Source organism: Callithrix jacchus, chromosome 3 (genome assembly GCF_049354715.1).
Source record: "Callithrix jacchus isolate 240 chromosome 3, calJac240_pri, whole genome shotgun sequence".
NCBI classification, from domain to species: domain Eukaryota; kingdom Metazoa; phylum Chordata; class Mammalia; order Primates; family Cebidae; genus Callithrix; species Callithrix jacchus.
The window spans coordinates 116,977,304-116,994,114 of NC_133504.1; the positions used below are offsets into that span (position 1 = coordinate 116,977,304).

At 34.2% G+C, this 16,811-nt stretch overlaps 1 protein-coding gene across 6 annotated transcripts in view; it reads right to left on the minus strand.

The window, feature by feature from the left end:
• The window catches only part of CFAP299 (cilia and flagella associated protein 299), a 737,014-nt gene that overhangs the window by 54,447 nt on the left and 665,756 nt on the right, over positions 1 to 16,811 (minus strand). For all 6 annotated transcript variants that reach the window (XM_054253217.2, XM_054253220.2, XM_054253219.2 and 3 more), the window contains one exon: positions 3,370 to 3,499. In XM_054253217.2, coding sequence (XP_054109192.1) covers positions 3,370 to 3,499 — 130 coding nt within the window. The remainder of the gene's footprint in view (positions 1 to 3,369; positions 3,500 to 16,811) is intronic.

Genomic DNA, 16,811 nt, shown 5'->3' on the forward strand with positions numbered 1-16,811 from the left:
CCATAAAGTATTTCAAAGAGCATACATTAAGAAGAAGAAAAGGACAGCTGAATTGCTCTTATATTATTTTATAGCACTTTACTGGATTTATGAGATGTTCACCTTAGGAAGAATTTCAATTAAAATTGCTAAAAAACTATTGAATATAAAAATGTAATTCCGATCACTATGTATTTGTAGTTATTAATGTAACTACAGACACTCATTTTGCTTATTTCTTGGTTCTTCTGTAGGTCTATAAGAAATCTTAAGTTGGATGCATGATATACAAAAGATCTTGGATCATTGAAGAGAGTGAATGTGGTCCATAATAGTTAAAATATATAAGTGTTTTTCTACTGATTTTTGAGAACAGAATGACACATTTTTTGGACTATTGACTTTTTATGGAGCCTTTCTCAAATTGCAGTTCATAAACAACTTGTAGCAGAATCATAGTGGCTACTTATTAAAATCTGGATTTCTGGTCCCAGTTGAGGCAGAATCTCTGAAAACTGGGCCTGGTGCTTTAAAGGAACTCTATATATCAGAAAGAGAACAAACAAACAAAAGCAACAACAGAAAACCCGTCTATCTTCTAATTGTGACCACTAAAACCCAGGGAAGTTGAATGAATTTATCAAGGTCATGCAACCAATTATAGTAAAGCCTAAAACTCTGTTTATTAATGCTGAGACCAACATTTCTTTTCTTAAGTCTACTACCAATTTTTGTTTTCCACAAGATAAAATTAAAATTTAAAGAAATACATGTATCCAAATGTTGTTGGATGTCTCACCTAACAATTCTTACTCTTATCACTCATTAACCAAATGCTTTTTCTTTCTTCAAGAGTTAGAAAATGTTTTCTTCAAATTTATCATAAATTCTAATAAAACTCTTTCAGAAGAAAAGAGACAAATGTTATATGTCATGTTGAAATCTCATAGTTGACTATTTGGGAAATGAGAATTTTAGTTAAAATTATTTGAACCATGTTTAAGCAACAGTTCACATTCAATAATGATTCCCCAAAGACCATAAAAGCTACAATTCATGGCATACATTCTTGAAATATGCCATTAGTTAAAATACAGCCCTAAAATAGTTTAAATATGATGTCATTCAAAATTGATTCAAATATTTCTTTTACACATCTTAACAAGGGTGTTAATAATTTAAAATCTTTTCTTATTTATATAGTTTAGACTTCTAAGGAAGTGAAATGAAGTACTGGATCAGAGTTTTAGGGCCGTATTTATTATGAATCGATGAATATCAGAGTAGTTTATCAACTCTGCTTCTTCATAATGGTTCCTCTTTACTTCTCAGCAAACTGACACAAGAACAGAAAGCTAAACACATGTTCTCACTCACAGGTGGATGTTGAACAATGTGAATACGGACACTCAGGGAGAGGAGCATCACACACTGGGGGCAGTTGGGGTGGGGTAGGGGAGAGACAGCAGGTGGTGGGGTGCGAAGGGAGGGTGGGGAGGGATAACACGGGGAGAAATGCCAGATATAGTATGCACCTAAAGTAAAATAAATAAATTTAAACAACAACAACAACAACAAAACCAAAATGAGATCAGTTGGGGCAAAGTACAGAAAACTTAATAAATAGCATTTCACTAATGAGAAATCTCAGACCAAAAAAGAGTATTACTATTTCAAAAGAGTTAGCATTGTGTTAGAAGTTGCCAGTTGTCTCCTTAAACTCTCTTTTCCCTGTCTCAGAATACCTGTTTTTAGCTGGGTGCATGCCACTTGAACTAAGATTGTATTTCCCAACTTTGCATGTGGTTAATCATCTCCATAAGACTAACTTCTTATAATGGAACATAAGTGAACATTTTTGTGGTAGCTTTTTGAAAACTCCCTTTAAAGGCAGCAGGGGAATGTTCTTTGTACCCTCTTATCCTCATTCATGCATTATGTTTTGAATGTGGTTGTCTTGGCTGGAGATCTATCTTGGTCCAGGAAAATGAGGGCCAGCCTGGCCCAGATGACTGCAGAGCTGTCATATCAACCTTGGATTGTCACTATCTAGACTTACATATGGAAGAGAAAGCAGCTTCTATCCTGTTTAAGTTACTATGTCAGCATTTCTGATATTTGTAGCTGAATCTCATTTCAGGTAATTATTTATTTCTTGCTACCTAATTTTGTTCATTAATCCTTCAAACACATGGTCACTTAGCACTTTTTATGTGCAAAGAGCTATACTAAGTGGACATGGTCTATAGATTGAATTTTTAACTTTGGTTTTCTAAAAACTTTTGGAAAAGTTATTATAACCTGACTCTCCCCATCTTTGCCTATATTCCATATGTATCACATCATTTTTATCTATTTTACTGTGAAGGAATATTTTTCGTGCATTTGGATTTTAGAGTGATGTTGTCATGTGAATAATAGTTTTCAAAATTATAAAACAACAACAGAATGAAACCTACAAATACAACTCAAACACGTAATGACTTCAAGCAGATTTTCAACTTTCATCCCTAGACTTATGACAAATTGTAAGAAAAAGTCATGATCCAAATGCATTCTTTGAAAATATTCAAGATGTAAATATTTGAACGAATCCAAAATATCATGAGACATGTCTTTAAAATGTTTAAGTAAAAGTGTTTTCCAAATTAACACTTAGAAATACATTAAGAACTGTCGCGTTTTTAGTGTTAGTCACATACACAGAGGGGTATTCGAATTCTGAATACAAATGTAAGGTAAGAGTCTCCCTTTTCTAACTAACAGCAACAAGCATCTGGATATTTCCAGGATCAGGGGAAGCACATGCGTGGCCCACTGACTCCTTGGTGCAATGCAAACATTAAGAAGTGTTTCCAGTGTGTGATGCTTCCCTCCCTGTGTCCATGTATTCTCAGTGTTCAACACCCACCTATGAGTGAGAACATGTGGTGTTTGATTTTCTGTTCTTGTGTCGTTTCCTGAGAACACTGGGGTCTGTGGGGGGAAACTAGGGGAGGGACGGTGGTGGGTGGGGAGTTGGGGAAGGATAACATGGGGAGAAATGCCAGATATAGGTAATGGGGAGGAAGGCAGCAAACCACATTGCCATGTATGTACCTATGCAGCAATCTTGCATGTTCTTCACATGTACCCCCAAACCTAAAATGCAATAAAATATATATTTTTTTAAAAAAAGAAGTGTTTCCACTTGTGAGTTCTCTTAGTAATTTCTAATAATTTATGAAGCATTAGAGTGTTTTTTAAAAGGTAGTATATGCTCTAAGTTTCAAAATGTTTTTTCTTTCTAAATTTAACAACTTAGGAGTGTCAAATACTTAATAGATTTTTGAATAATGGCAGAAATACAATAACATGTTAAGAGATATCTAAGTGTAAAAGCAGAATTACCTTTGGGTCCACATTGAGAATTTTTCTGTCTCTTTTGAATTTGAAAAGTAAGCCTTCTGGATTATCGGCAATCACTTGATAGTTGGGACTTGAGTTACAAACAGCAATATTAGTGTCCCAATTGTAAAAGCTATAAAAATAAACATTTATTAGAAATTAAGATGTGTAATGAATTAAATTGACAAATATAGTTTCAGAACGATTTGGGGACGTTCAGTCATAAGATAAGTGGATAAGACATGCCATACACAGATTAAAATATTTGTACAAGAAATTAGATTGGGTTATTCTCAAATTATTTAGACACATATTTATGATGGTTTTGAATGCTTTTCTGAACACTTCTAAGGCCTACATCCTATTACAGTATTATCACATTCCCAGGAAGTCAAGATGCGATATAAGGCTGTTTGTTCGAGTGCAGGTTTTTCAGGATGTTAACAGACTGTTTACTGGATGGGAGGGTACACTAAATCACTTCTTTTCATTCAAAACAATTCCCAATAAATTCATTTCTTTCATCCTCCAGTATTTTTTCAATAATATGTTTCCCTGGGAGTGAGGAAATTATTTATGTTTGAGTTGTTACCGTGAGCCAAACATGATGTGACCTATGCTATCACAATACCCATATGAAATTGCTGTCATTTTACGGACAAAGCAAAGAGATTAGGGGATGTCAACTAACATCATTAAAGTCTTGAAATTCACATGTCACAGGGATAATATTTCAACCAAAATTTGTGTGTTTCAAAGCACATATATGCACTTTCTATTTTTCAGCATTGCCTTCTAGCATTTTATTTATTTATTTTGAGACTGAATCTCACTTTGCTGCCTGACTGGAGTGCAGCAGCCTGATCTTGGCTCACTGCAACCTCTGCTTCCTGGGTTCAAGCAATTCTCCTTCCTCAGCCTCCCAAGTAGCTGGGACTGCAGAAGTGTGCCACCACGCCCAGCTAATTTTTGTATTTTTAGTAGAGATGGGGTTTCACCAGTTTGGCCAAGACAGTCTCGATCTCTTGACCTCATGATCCGCCCACCTTGGCCTCCCGAAGTGCTGGGATTACAGGCATGATCCACTGCCCTGGCACATTTTATTTTATTTTTCTATCTTGTGTGGAAACTTCCTGTTTTTTCTACATCCGGTTTTGTTCTTACTTTTCAGAAATGAATGTAATACTGTCATATGAGTTGAAAGAATCCTCAATATACTTATTTTTATGTATCTCATTCCTATTAATACATTTCTAACACTATTTGCTTTTAAAATGACAGTCACAGAAATAACATAAACCAGGGTGTCTCTCAAATATTTGTAATATTTATTTTTAATGATAATCTTCCGATCCTATTTCTAGGTTGTTTTGCCCTCTATTATTCCCTTTCTTTTTTGGAGAGAGTGAATTTCATTGATTGAACTCACTGAATTGTATTGTTTTCTGAGGCATCATTATTACCACTTTCATATTATTACCTAAAAGTGCAACGTTTACTCTCAGATTTTTAAATACTTGGAAAGGGTTGATTGTATAGATCACATATTTATGTTACTTCGAGGGAGCATATCAGTGAGAACAATTTTCTACCCCTACTACCTTTTCTATTGCCAAGACATAGAATGTCTGCCCTATTAAGTCTCAGAGTGCAAAAAGTAATTTTCCAACCATCTTTGCCTGTTTATCAATTCACCCTAAGAAAACAGGAATGACTATGTGATTGGTGAACTGAGAAAAAGTATTGTGCATTCATGGCCTTTAGGCCCTCAACTTAATAAGCATTCTCAAGTGAGGTTTATGATGACAGGCTCAGCCCCCCAGTGGAGTGATAGCACAGGATGAGTCTGTAGTACTGCCATTCAATTCAATGGTGAAGGCATTAGGAGTCAATTTGACTATGCATGCAAGCTGTATTTTCCAATTCAGTTTAATTCACAGTAAAAAACATATCCATACTGCTGACAGTTCAGTTAGAATATTGCTAAATTGGAGTGGGGGACATGGGTGTGATTTTCAAGATTACATATGTTTCTCCCTCAATAATTATTTATGAGAGATATAGATACAGATAATTCTACCAAAATATTTGAGTCAGAGATGTGCTGAGAGTGGCATGGTTTATATCACACTTCCTATCTCATTGCTTAGACCCCAAATTAAAAGTCTCATTATTGAAGTCCTGGAAGATTTTATATAAATACAAATTTACTTTATTATGTAGAAAGCATTTATATAAAATATTATGGTTCTTTTGATGAAGACATTTTGCTTGTTTCATCAATACTCTTGTTCTCCCAAGCAGAGATGGAAAACAAGCTTTATTTCACATGCCAATTATAGTAGCTGGTAATTATTAATGTTTAATAAAAATAAATAACAATTATCTAATAATGGTCATGTGCTAGGTACTGTTATAAGTCCAATAAATCAATCATCTCACTTAATCTTATCACCAAATCTAGGGATTAGGTGTAAAATATCCATTTTATTCATGCAGAACTGACAGGGAAATGACATCACTTTGATTCCAATTAAAGACTGACTCCAGAGCCTACACTAACTAATACATGCACTCTTTGTCCCACATACTACTGGTGGGACTACACTACCTGAAGCTCTGTAGCATATATGACTGCTGATCAAAATACAAATTTTCAACTTTTTCTTAGTAGACCTCTAGACTACAACTATGGTACATCTTGCAGTGTAGCCATGAAATAGAAATTGAGTCACTGTAAAAAGGGCAAAAGTGCTATTTACCACTGCTAGCCTGGGCCCATCAAAACCTTCCATGTTCTTTTTCCCATCCAGTTAGCTGGAATGGAGATGCTAAATTTGAAAGTCATTGATATGATTTGGATCTGTGTCCCTTCCCAAATTTCATGTTGAATTGTTATCTCCAGTGTTGGAGGTGGGGCCTAGAAGGAGGTTACACGGAGACATTTCTCTAGTACTGTCCTCAAAATAGTGAGTGAGTTCTTGTGAGATCTGGTTGTTTAAACATGTGTAAAACTCTCCCATCTTTTTCTTTCTGCTCTAGCCATGTGAAGTGCCTTCCACTTTGTTCCCTCTTTGCCTTATGCCATGACTGAAAGCTCCCCGAGGCTTCTCCAAAAGCAGATGCTGCCATGCTTCCTGGCATGCTTCCTGGCATGCTTCCTGCCATGCTTCCTGGCATGCTTCCTGCCATGCTTCCTGGCATGCTTCCTGCCATGCTTCCTGGCATGGCAGCATCTGCTTTTGAAGAGGCCTCATGGAGTTTTCAATGCTTCCTGTATGGCCTGCAGAACCGTGAACCAATTAAACCTGTTTTCTTTATAAAATGCCCAGTCTCAGATGTTCCTTTATAGCAGTGCAAGAACAAACAAATACAGCAGTATGTGAAAGATATTTGGACTTTAGAGAAACATAAGGACAAAAGAGTTGAGCTAAATTAGAAAATTCCTATTTAATGGTTTCCTATGACATCTAGGCTGCTTTAAATTCTTGACACTTTTAATTAAACCAACATTTAACTGGTACCCAGTATGTTCCAGTTAGGTGTTGTGATTAAGGTTTCTATGAAATAAAACATGTTCTTGGGAAACTGGTCTCGCACAGCGTTTCTTAAACCGAGATCCGTGGCAAATTTCTGGCAGTGTGAACTCTCTGAGCAGTTTAATATAAGTAAAATATAAACATAGCCAGTCCCTTGTATTCCATATCTATGGAATACAAACCTTGGATTCAAAATGTTTCGGAAAAAATTTGTCTTTATTGAACATATGCACTTTTTTTTCTTGTCATTATTTCCTAAACAATACCGTGTAACAACTATTTATACCACATTTACTAACAATTTTATATCAGGGACTTGAGTATTCATGGATTTTGGTACCTATGAGAGGTCCTGGAACCAATCCTCCATAGATACAAATGGAAAACTGAATATTCTGAATTATCTAAATGACCATTTTATGACTCATTATACAACTATATAATCTCAGCACCTATCTGTGTGCTTATATTTACCATTGTCCTCATGCCAAATTAAAATAATTGAATTAGGCCTTTAACTGATTAGAGCACAGTAGTATGAGGCTGAGTAATTTTTATGTATATTTACAAGGTATAACTTTTTAGGACAGAGAGATATTGGTATTTAAAGGGAATTTGTACAAACAAAAATAAAGTAAAAAACTCACAAAGATCAAAATAATGGAATAGGAGACTCCAGCCCTCACACCCCCTCAGCAACATCGATTTTAAGAATTATCTAGGAATTGCATAGTGGAGAGATTCTAGAGCTCTCTTCAAGGAAAAAAAAGATTGAGGACAAACACACTAAGTGGGTAAGAACAGTTACACTTTATCCACATCACTCTCTTCTACGGCAGCATAGTCTATGTCTAAGGGAGATCCCCCAGGCCCATCATTTCTCCCATAGGGGAAAGTGAGAGCTGAGTGAGGACCTAGCTTCCCCAATTTTATGGAATGGTAACCAAGAAGCTTACATTGGTTTTCCCATTACCAGATTTCTGAGGTGACTGGCATGACTAAATAGTCTTGGGGGGGAACAGGAGCAGGGAGGAAGGGATATGACTTCAAAGCAACCACTGTGTGGATCTCAAAATGTGGCCATATATCCTACTAAGTGGCTTAGGGACTCCACAAGAGACCCACCTGTGAGCTCTATGGAAAAACGTCACCGGCAGTGTCCCATACTGGCTAATATGCACCTTCTTCAATCTACATGCACTCCTGAGATGGTGTGAGCAAATCCCTACACAGAGTGCATATATATCACCAGCTAGCTCAATGCTGCAGGGCTGGGAAAAGGCACACAGGACTAAATATGTCAGAGCATTGCCATGTGAAAAATAAAGAGGAGGCTTTCAACACCTGGCCTGCCTTAACAGGATTAAGAGAAGGCACACAATCCCAGGATTTCATCATAGGAGGATAAAAGAGCAGTGGGGTGGGTATACCCATAAAAATAGCCTGAGAGATGCTCAAAATCCCTAGTTAAGTTGACTTTTGAAAGTCTCCATTGAAGACAGATAGTAAAGACTTGAAAATGGGACTGCTTTTTTCAACATAAAACTTTAAAAATATGAAGAATCAAGGAAACATGACACCACCAAAGGAACAAAATAAAGTTCATGTGACTGACCTAAAAGAAATATTTACAAGTTGTGTGACAAATTATTAAAAATATCCATCTTATATAAGCTGAATGAGTTACAAAAGAACACAGATTTACAAATAAATGAAATCAGAAAAGCATTACATAAGCAAAGTGAGAAATTCAACAAAGAAATATAAATCATAAAAGTGAAGATTACAATGATTAAAAAAATGAATAGAGAGCTATGACAGCTCACTTGCTCAAATAGAAGAAAGAATCAGCAAACTCAAAGACAGATCATTTAAAATTATTCAGTCAGAAAGCTAAAAAGACAAAGAATGAGTGAAGAAAGTCTATATTACTTATAGGATGCCATCAAATGAGACAGTATATGTAGTATGAGAGTTCCAGAAAGAGCAGAGAAAAATAAAGGAAAAGAAAGTTTGCTTAAAAAAATAGATAAAACTTTGTAGATATTGGGAAAAAAATAACATTCAAATTCATGATGCACAAAGATTCCCAAATAGGCTAAACATCAATCAATCTTCACTGAGACACATTCTGATCAAATTGTCAAAAGTCAAAGGGAATTTTGGAAGCAGCAAAAGAAATGACTCATCACTCACAAAGGGAACATTCACCTCTCCCCAGTAATAAGATCATTAGCAGAAATCTGAGTAGAAATTTTATAGGCCAGGAGAGAGTAGAACAATATATTTAAAGTGCTGAAAGAAAACAACAATAACAACAACCAAAACCTGACAACAAAGAATAATTTACTTGGCAAAGTTATCCATAAAAAATGAAGGAGAGATAAAAACTTTCACTGATGAACAAAAGTCAAGCAAGTTTATCACCACTATACCTGCCTTACAAGAAATGCTACAGGATGTTCTTCAAGATAAATAAAAAAGGACACTAAGTAACAACATGAAAACTTAAAAGTATAAAACTTACTGGTAAAGATAAGTAGGTACTCTAGTTCAGAATCTTCTAATGCTATAGCGATTATAGAAAGATCATTTTTAATGCTAATGTAAAATCTAAAAAAAGTATTAAAAATAACTATAACTAGAATAACTTGTTAATGGATATATGTTTTAAAAAGGTGTAAATAGGGACATGATATAAATAACATAAAATGGAGGGAGAAGTGACAGTATAGAATTCTTATTTGTGATCAAGGTTAGGTTTTCATAAGCTTAAAATAGCCTGTCGTAACTATAAGATGTTTTATGTAAGCTTCATTATAGTCATACAAAAACAAAACACCAGGAACGGATACACAAAGATTAAAAAATGCACAATCAAAACATAACACCACAAAAAATTAAAAAGTCTTAAAGGAAAAAAGACAGAAGATTAAAAAGAGAACAAGAACCTCAAAACATTTTGAAACCATTGAAATGGCAATAAAAAGTCCTCACCTATCAACAAATATTGCAAATTTAAACAAATTAAATTTTCCAATCAAAATACAGTGACTAAATCAACTTTTTTTCTTAAAAAGATCCAACTATATGCTGCCTGCAAGAGATACACTTTAGGTTTGAGGACACATATAAGATAAAATTAAGAAATAAAAAATATCCCTGAGGCCAAGGTGGGCAGATTGCTTGAGCCCTGAAATGCAAGAGACCAGCCTGGGCAACATGGTGAAACCATGTCTCTACAGAAAATACAAAAAAAATTAGCCAGGCATGGTGGTACACAACTCTAGCCCCAGCAACTCAGAAGGTTGTGGTGGGTGGATGGATTAATCCTGGGAGATTGATGCTACAGTGAGCTGTGATCACACAACTGCACTCCAGCTTGGGCAACAGAGTAAGATCATTTAAAAACAACAACAATAAAAACAACAACAACAACAAATTCTATGCAATAGTAATCAAAAAAGAAAAAAAAGTTATTCTTTTATCAGACAAAATAGACTTTAAAAAACTGTAAAAAGAATTAGAAAGTCATTGTATGATAGTAATGAGATTAATTCATCAAGATATTATAACAATAATAAAGACATCTCTCAATGCTGGAACACCTAAATATATAAAGCAAATATTAATTGAACTGAAGGAAGAAACAGCAATACGATAATAATAGAAAACATGTACACCCCATTTACAGCGTTGGATAGATCATGCAGACAGAAAATCAATAAGAAACAGGATTCGAAGAACACTATAGAACAAGGAAACCTAACATATATATGACATTATAGATGTAGAACATTCTATCCAACAGCTGCAGAATATACATTCATCTCAAGGACACATAGAACGTTCTCCACACTAGCTTATACCTTAGGTCACATAAAAGTTTTATTTTTCTTCATCTTAGCATGTTTTATTGTTTAGTTTTATTCTTTTTTAATTTTTGTTTTAGGTTCGGGAGTACATGTGCAGATTTGTTATATAGGTAAAATCATGTCATGGGTGTTTATTGCACAAATTATTTAGTCAGGTATGTACTAAGCCCAGCACCCAAAAGTTATTTTTTCTGATCCTGCTCCCTCTTTCCACCCTGTGCCCTTAGATAGGCCCCAGTATCTGTTGTTCCCTTTTCGTCCATGTGTTCTCATCATTTAGCTCCCAATTATAAGTGAAAACATATGATATTTGATTTTCTCTTCTTTCATTAGTTTGGTAGGATAATGGTCTCTAGCTCTATCTATGTTCCCAGAAAAGTCATAATCTTGTTCTTTTTTATGGCTACATAATATTCCATGCTGTATATGTAGTACTTTTTCTTTATTTTGTTTACCATTGATGGGCATTTAGATAATTCTATGTCTTTGCTATTGTGAATAGTGCTGCAATGAACACACAGATACATTTATATGATAGAATAATTTGTATTCCATTGGTATATATACAGCAATGGGATTCCTGGGTCAAACATTATTTCTGTTTTTAGGTCACTGAGGAATCACCACACTGTTTTACACAATGGCTGAACTAATTTACACTCCCACCAACAGTGCATATGCATTCCCATTTCTCCACAAGCTTACCAGCATCTGCTATAGGTTGGTGCAAAAGTAACTACATTTTTGCCATTAAAAGTAATTGTAAAAACTTCAATTTTGCACCAACCTAATTTTGTTTTTACTTTTTAATAATAGACATTCAGACTGGTTTGAGATGGTATCTCATCGTGGTTTTGATTTGCATTTCTCTAATAATTAGTGATGGTGAGCTTTTCTTTATATGCTTGTTGGCCGCATGTATGTCTTCTTTTTGAAAAGTGTCTTTCTTCATGTCCTTTATCCACTTTTTAATGTTTTTCTTCTTGTAAATTTAATTTCCTTTTAGATAAGGATAGAACTTTGTCAGATGCATGGTTTGCAAATATTTTCTCTCATTCTATAGGTTGTCTGTTTACTCTGTTGATAATTTCTCTTGCCATGCAGAGGCTCTTAAGTTTAATTAGATCCCATTTGTCAAATTTTGCTTTTGTTATAATTGCTTTGGCATCTTTGTGACAAAATCTTTGCCTGTTTCCATGTCCAAAATGGTATTGCCTAGCTTGTCTGCCAGGATTTTGTTTAAGTTTTATGCTTTACATTGTAGTTGTTAATCCATTATAGTCGACTTTTGTAGATGATATAAGGAAGGGGCTCAATTTCAACTTTCTGCTTATGGCTAACCAGTTATCCCAGAATCATTTATTGAATAGGGAATCCTTTCTTCATTGCTTTTTTTAAAAAAATCATATTTGTCAAAGATAAGATAGTTGTCGGTGTGTGGTCCTTATTCTGAGCTCTCTATTCTGTTTCATTGGTCTGTGTATCTGTTTTTGTACCAATAGCATGTAGTTTTAGTTACTGTAGACCTGTAGTGTAGTTTGAAGTTAGGTAACATGATGTCTCCAGCTTTTTTCTTTTTGCTTAGGAATTTAAGTAGATGCAATTATACCAAGTGTAGTTTCTGACACAACGATATAAGACAAGAAATAAACAATATGAGGAAATTTGAAAAATTCAGAACTTTGTGGAAATCAAACACCATATTCCTAACCAACCAATAGTTAAGGAAGAAACCAAAAGTGAAATAAAAAATACATTGAAATACATTAAAATGGAAACATGATATACCAAAATTTATGAGATTCAGTAAAAGCAGTTTTAAGAAGGAACTTCATAGTGATAAATACCCATATTCAGAGAAAAATCTCAAATAAATAATCTAAAATTATTTATTTAATTTAGATAAACAACAAGCTAAGTTCAGAGTTAGCAGAAGGAAGGAAACGCTATTGATCAAAGAAGAAATAAATGAAGTAGATACTAGAAAAACATTAGAAAAGATAAAACTAAAGAGCTGGCTTTTAGAATAGGTAAATAAAATTGACATACCTTGAGTAGACTAATTTAAAAAAAGAGAGAATGCTCAAATAAAGTTAGAAATGAAAGAGAAAATATTTTGTTTGATACCACAGAAATACAAAGGATCTTAAGAGACTATTATTAACACTTACCAACAAACTGGATAACCCAGAAGAAATAGAAACATTCCTGAAACCATCCAACCTAACAAGATTGAATCTTGAAGAAAGAGAAAAACTAAACAGATAAATAATGAGTAAGAAAGTTGACTCAGCAAGGAAAAAAAACTTCTGTAGGTGATATAAGGAAGGGACTCAATTTCAACTTTCTGTTCATGGCTAACAAAAGAAAAGTTTAGAAACAGATGGTTTCACTTGTGAATGCTTCCAAACATTTAAAGAAAAATTAACACTAATTCTCCTGAACTCTTACAAAATATTTAATAGGAGGGAACACTTCAAAATTTATCTTATGGGGTCTACTTTATCTTGATACAAAAGCCTGACAAATAATCCACCTGCAAAGACTATTCTAGACAAATAATCCTGATAAACATAGATAAAAATTTTTCAACAAAATTACAACAAACTAAATTGAACGGGATATCTAAAGGTTATACACTAATATCAAGTAGGATTTTTCCCTGGGATACAAGGATGGCTAAACATATGCAAATCAATAAATGTGATATATCATCATATGATAAAATCACATAATCTCATTAGATAAAAAAATGCATTTGACAAAAGCCAACATCCTTTCATGGTACAAACTCTCAATAAAATAGTACAGAAGGAATGTACTTCAACACAATAAAGGCCATATATAGCAAATCTACAGATAACATCATATTAAATGGTGAAAAGCTAAAAGCTTTTTCCCCAAGATTAGGAACAAGACAAGGATTCCTACTCTCACCATTTATATTCAATGTAGTACCGTAAGACCTAACCAGAGCAAATAAGAAAGGAAAAGAAATAAAAGAACTTCGAATTTGAAAGAAAGAAGTAAAATTGCCTCCGTTTGCAGATTATATAATCTTATATACAGAAACCCTTATTGACTTGACCAAAATATTGTTATAATTAATAAATGAATTCAGTAAAGTTACAAGATAAAATCAATAATAAAAGTTCAGTTGCATTTATATACATTAACAATGAACTCTCTAAAAATGAAATTAAGAAAATAGTAACATTTATAGTAGCCTTGATAACAAACTTAAATATAAAATTTACCAAAGAAGTGAAAGATATATACACTAAAAACTAGAAAACATTGATGAAAGAAATTGATGGCATAAAAATAGAAATATATCTTATGTTTGTGTATTAGAAGGACTAACATTTAAAAAATGTCTATACTATATCAAGCCATCTACAGATTCAATGCAAATATAGTTTTGCCTTAAAAGAGAAAGAAATCATGCCATTTGTGACATCATGAACAGACCTGTTGGGCACTAATGTTGAGTGAAATAAGCCAGACAGTAAGGCAAATACGGTTTGATCTCACATATATGTGGAACCTAAAAGAGCCAAACTCATAGATGCAGAGAGTAGACTGATGGTTGCCAAGGGGTGCTGAGAAATGAGAAGAAGTTGGTTGAAAGGATGAGTATGTTTTGGTGGTTTAATGTGTAGCATGATGACTTATGGGTAATAATATAGTACTGTAGGTCCTGAGTTTTCTTAAAATAAAAGAAAGGAAAGAAAAAGAAAGAAAGAAATAAGACAAAGGAAAGAAGGAAGGAGGAGGAAAGGAAGGAAGAAATGAAAGAAGAAAGGAAAGAAGGAAAGAAGGAAGGAAGAGAAGGGAAGGAGGGAGGGAAGGGAAAATGGTAACAATGTGGAGTGATGGATACGTTACCTAGCTTGATTGTGGTGATTATTCACAATGTATACATATATATTTCACAGTTGTACACATTAAATATATAATTTTTTGATAAAAGGGAAAATAGAATATTTTATATTAATCATGGTGACATTTAAGTGTTATGCACTATTATCTTTTATTTTTATGTTTGTGTAGCCAGCCTATAAAAAAAGATGACTCTACAATTTTATTTCCCAAACTAGGATGCTATTGCTAAAGACACAGGCTGTTACTAATAATTGTGCCAAGACAAGAGTAAGCCTGGACTATCCTGGGGAATCAGATGTGTAGTCTCCACACTTACAAATCATTTAGACACTGTTGAGTTAGAGTTGATATATTCAATGTTTCTGCTAAATGATTCCAAAGTTTTGCCATAGATTTGCCAAAAATATGATAAAGATGTTTAAACAATGCTAAAATATGTTTTTTTTGTGGTTGATTCATCTTGTTTCATTTTATTGCTGTGGAAAAATTATATTACATGGAATTGCATTTGTGGTACAGAGACATGAAATTTAATCTAGAATAATAAATATTCATGTTCTTTTTTATGTTTTTCAAATAATATCAAGGCAATAATATATTCTGTAATAGACTAATTTTCTGAAATGTTATATTCCATGTAAAAATATATGTTTGATCAGTTATTTGGGTTGATAAGAATATAAAATCCAAAGTTCAATTTGGTTATAAGTCAGTTAACTTGGCTCCTATTTATGACTATATATTGTATCTCTAACTTCGATCTGAAATTTAATAAATGAATATGCTATTTAGGAAAACATAGATAATGGTTGAAAAACCTACTATATTTTTTATAAAAATAATTAAGAATGTTAAGCATTATGGCGACAGAAGGTTCATTTAGTTCCTTAGATCATTTAGTCATGTATCATTATTATTATTTTGATATGTGGGAAAAGGGAAAATTGAAGCTACAGAATATTCTAGGTGTTATATAGCAGAATGGGCATTCAGTCTATATTTTAAGATAATTTTTCTCATGGCTGGACTTTGCTAATTACTACTATATATCAGATTTCAGGCTAGGCCAAAAGTCCTGCTAACCTATGGAATCAGTAAAGACTCTCCCCTAAGAGCAAACCACAGGAAGAAGGAAGGCAAGGAATAATCAATAAACAATGACAATTGTCTCCTTACAGTTGAAAAAGCAGCCACAAAGAAATAGCTGTTTCATCTCATGGAGGATGCAGGGTGATTCCTATTGAAAATTTGGCTTACTTCACTATGTGTGTTAGAGTAGGACTGAAAACCTTTAAGCTTTGCTTGAATTCACTAGGCCAAGGGTGTGTGTGTGTGTGTGTGTGTGTGTGAGAGAGAGAGAGAGAGAGGATGTTAAAATTAGCTAAACCATCTAGCTAAACCATCTAGCTAAATCAGGATGGTTATTGAAATCAAGCCTCCCTGTGCAGTCTTTTTGTGTTCCTGAGCCCCTTCTTGTCTTGCACTGATCATTGGCATACTACAGCTATGAAATGAGTAGATTCTTGCAGGAGCAATTGCTTCTGCAAGTGCCAGGGTTAACACCTGAGTGAGACATGGCCTGCTTCAAGTTGAACAGAACTGGTGATCTTGTCCAGAACATCTCCAAACACTTGACATTGTTCATGTTGATTTTGCCAATTGTCTTGTTTCAATGGGGTGCTCCCTGTCTCAGAAACCATCTTCTGTCACTCCTCCCCCTCAACTGGGCCATCTTTGAAGTTCTAAGGGAAACATTTAGGAAAATAAGGATCTTTGGAGGTTTTCTGGCTTTAAAGTAGTTCTGCCCAATTTTTCCTGGGAAAGAATTGGCCAGCAAGTCAATATCAGTGGAATCAAAAGTGTAAGCTGGTGTGTCTGAGAAAACACAATTTTTTCCCCTCCATTCTCACCCACAACACTCAACACAGATTTCTGTGACCAAATGTGTGGGAGGCTTTCCCCAAACACCAGCAAGCAAAGAATTTTGCAGCTGGGTGTCTTAATTCAGTTTAATTCTGACACTATCTACCTAGAGATAGTGTGAGATCCCACAGGTTGAAGGTTCAGTCCTCAAGATGCTCCGCCCACTTCGCCCACTTCAGATGTCAATCACAAGCTTTAAGTTGTTTTATCCGTGCTTCCAACT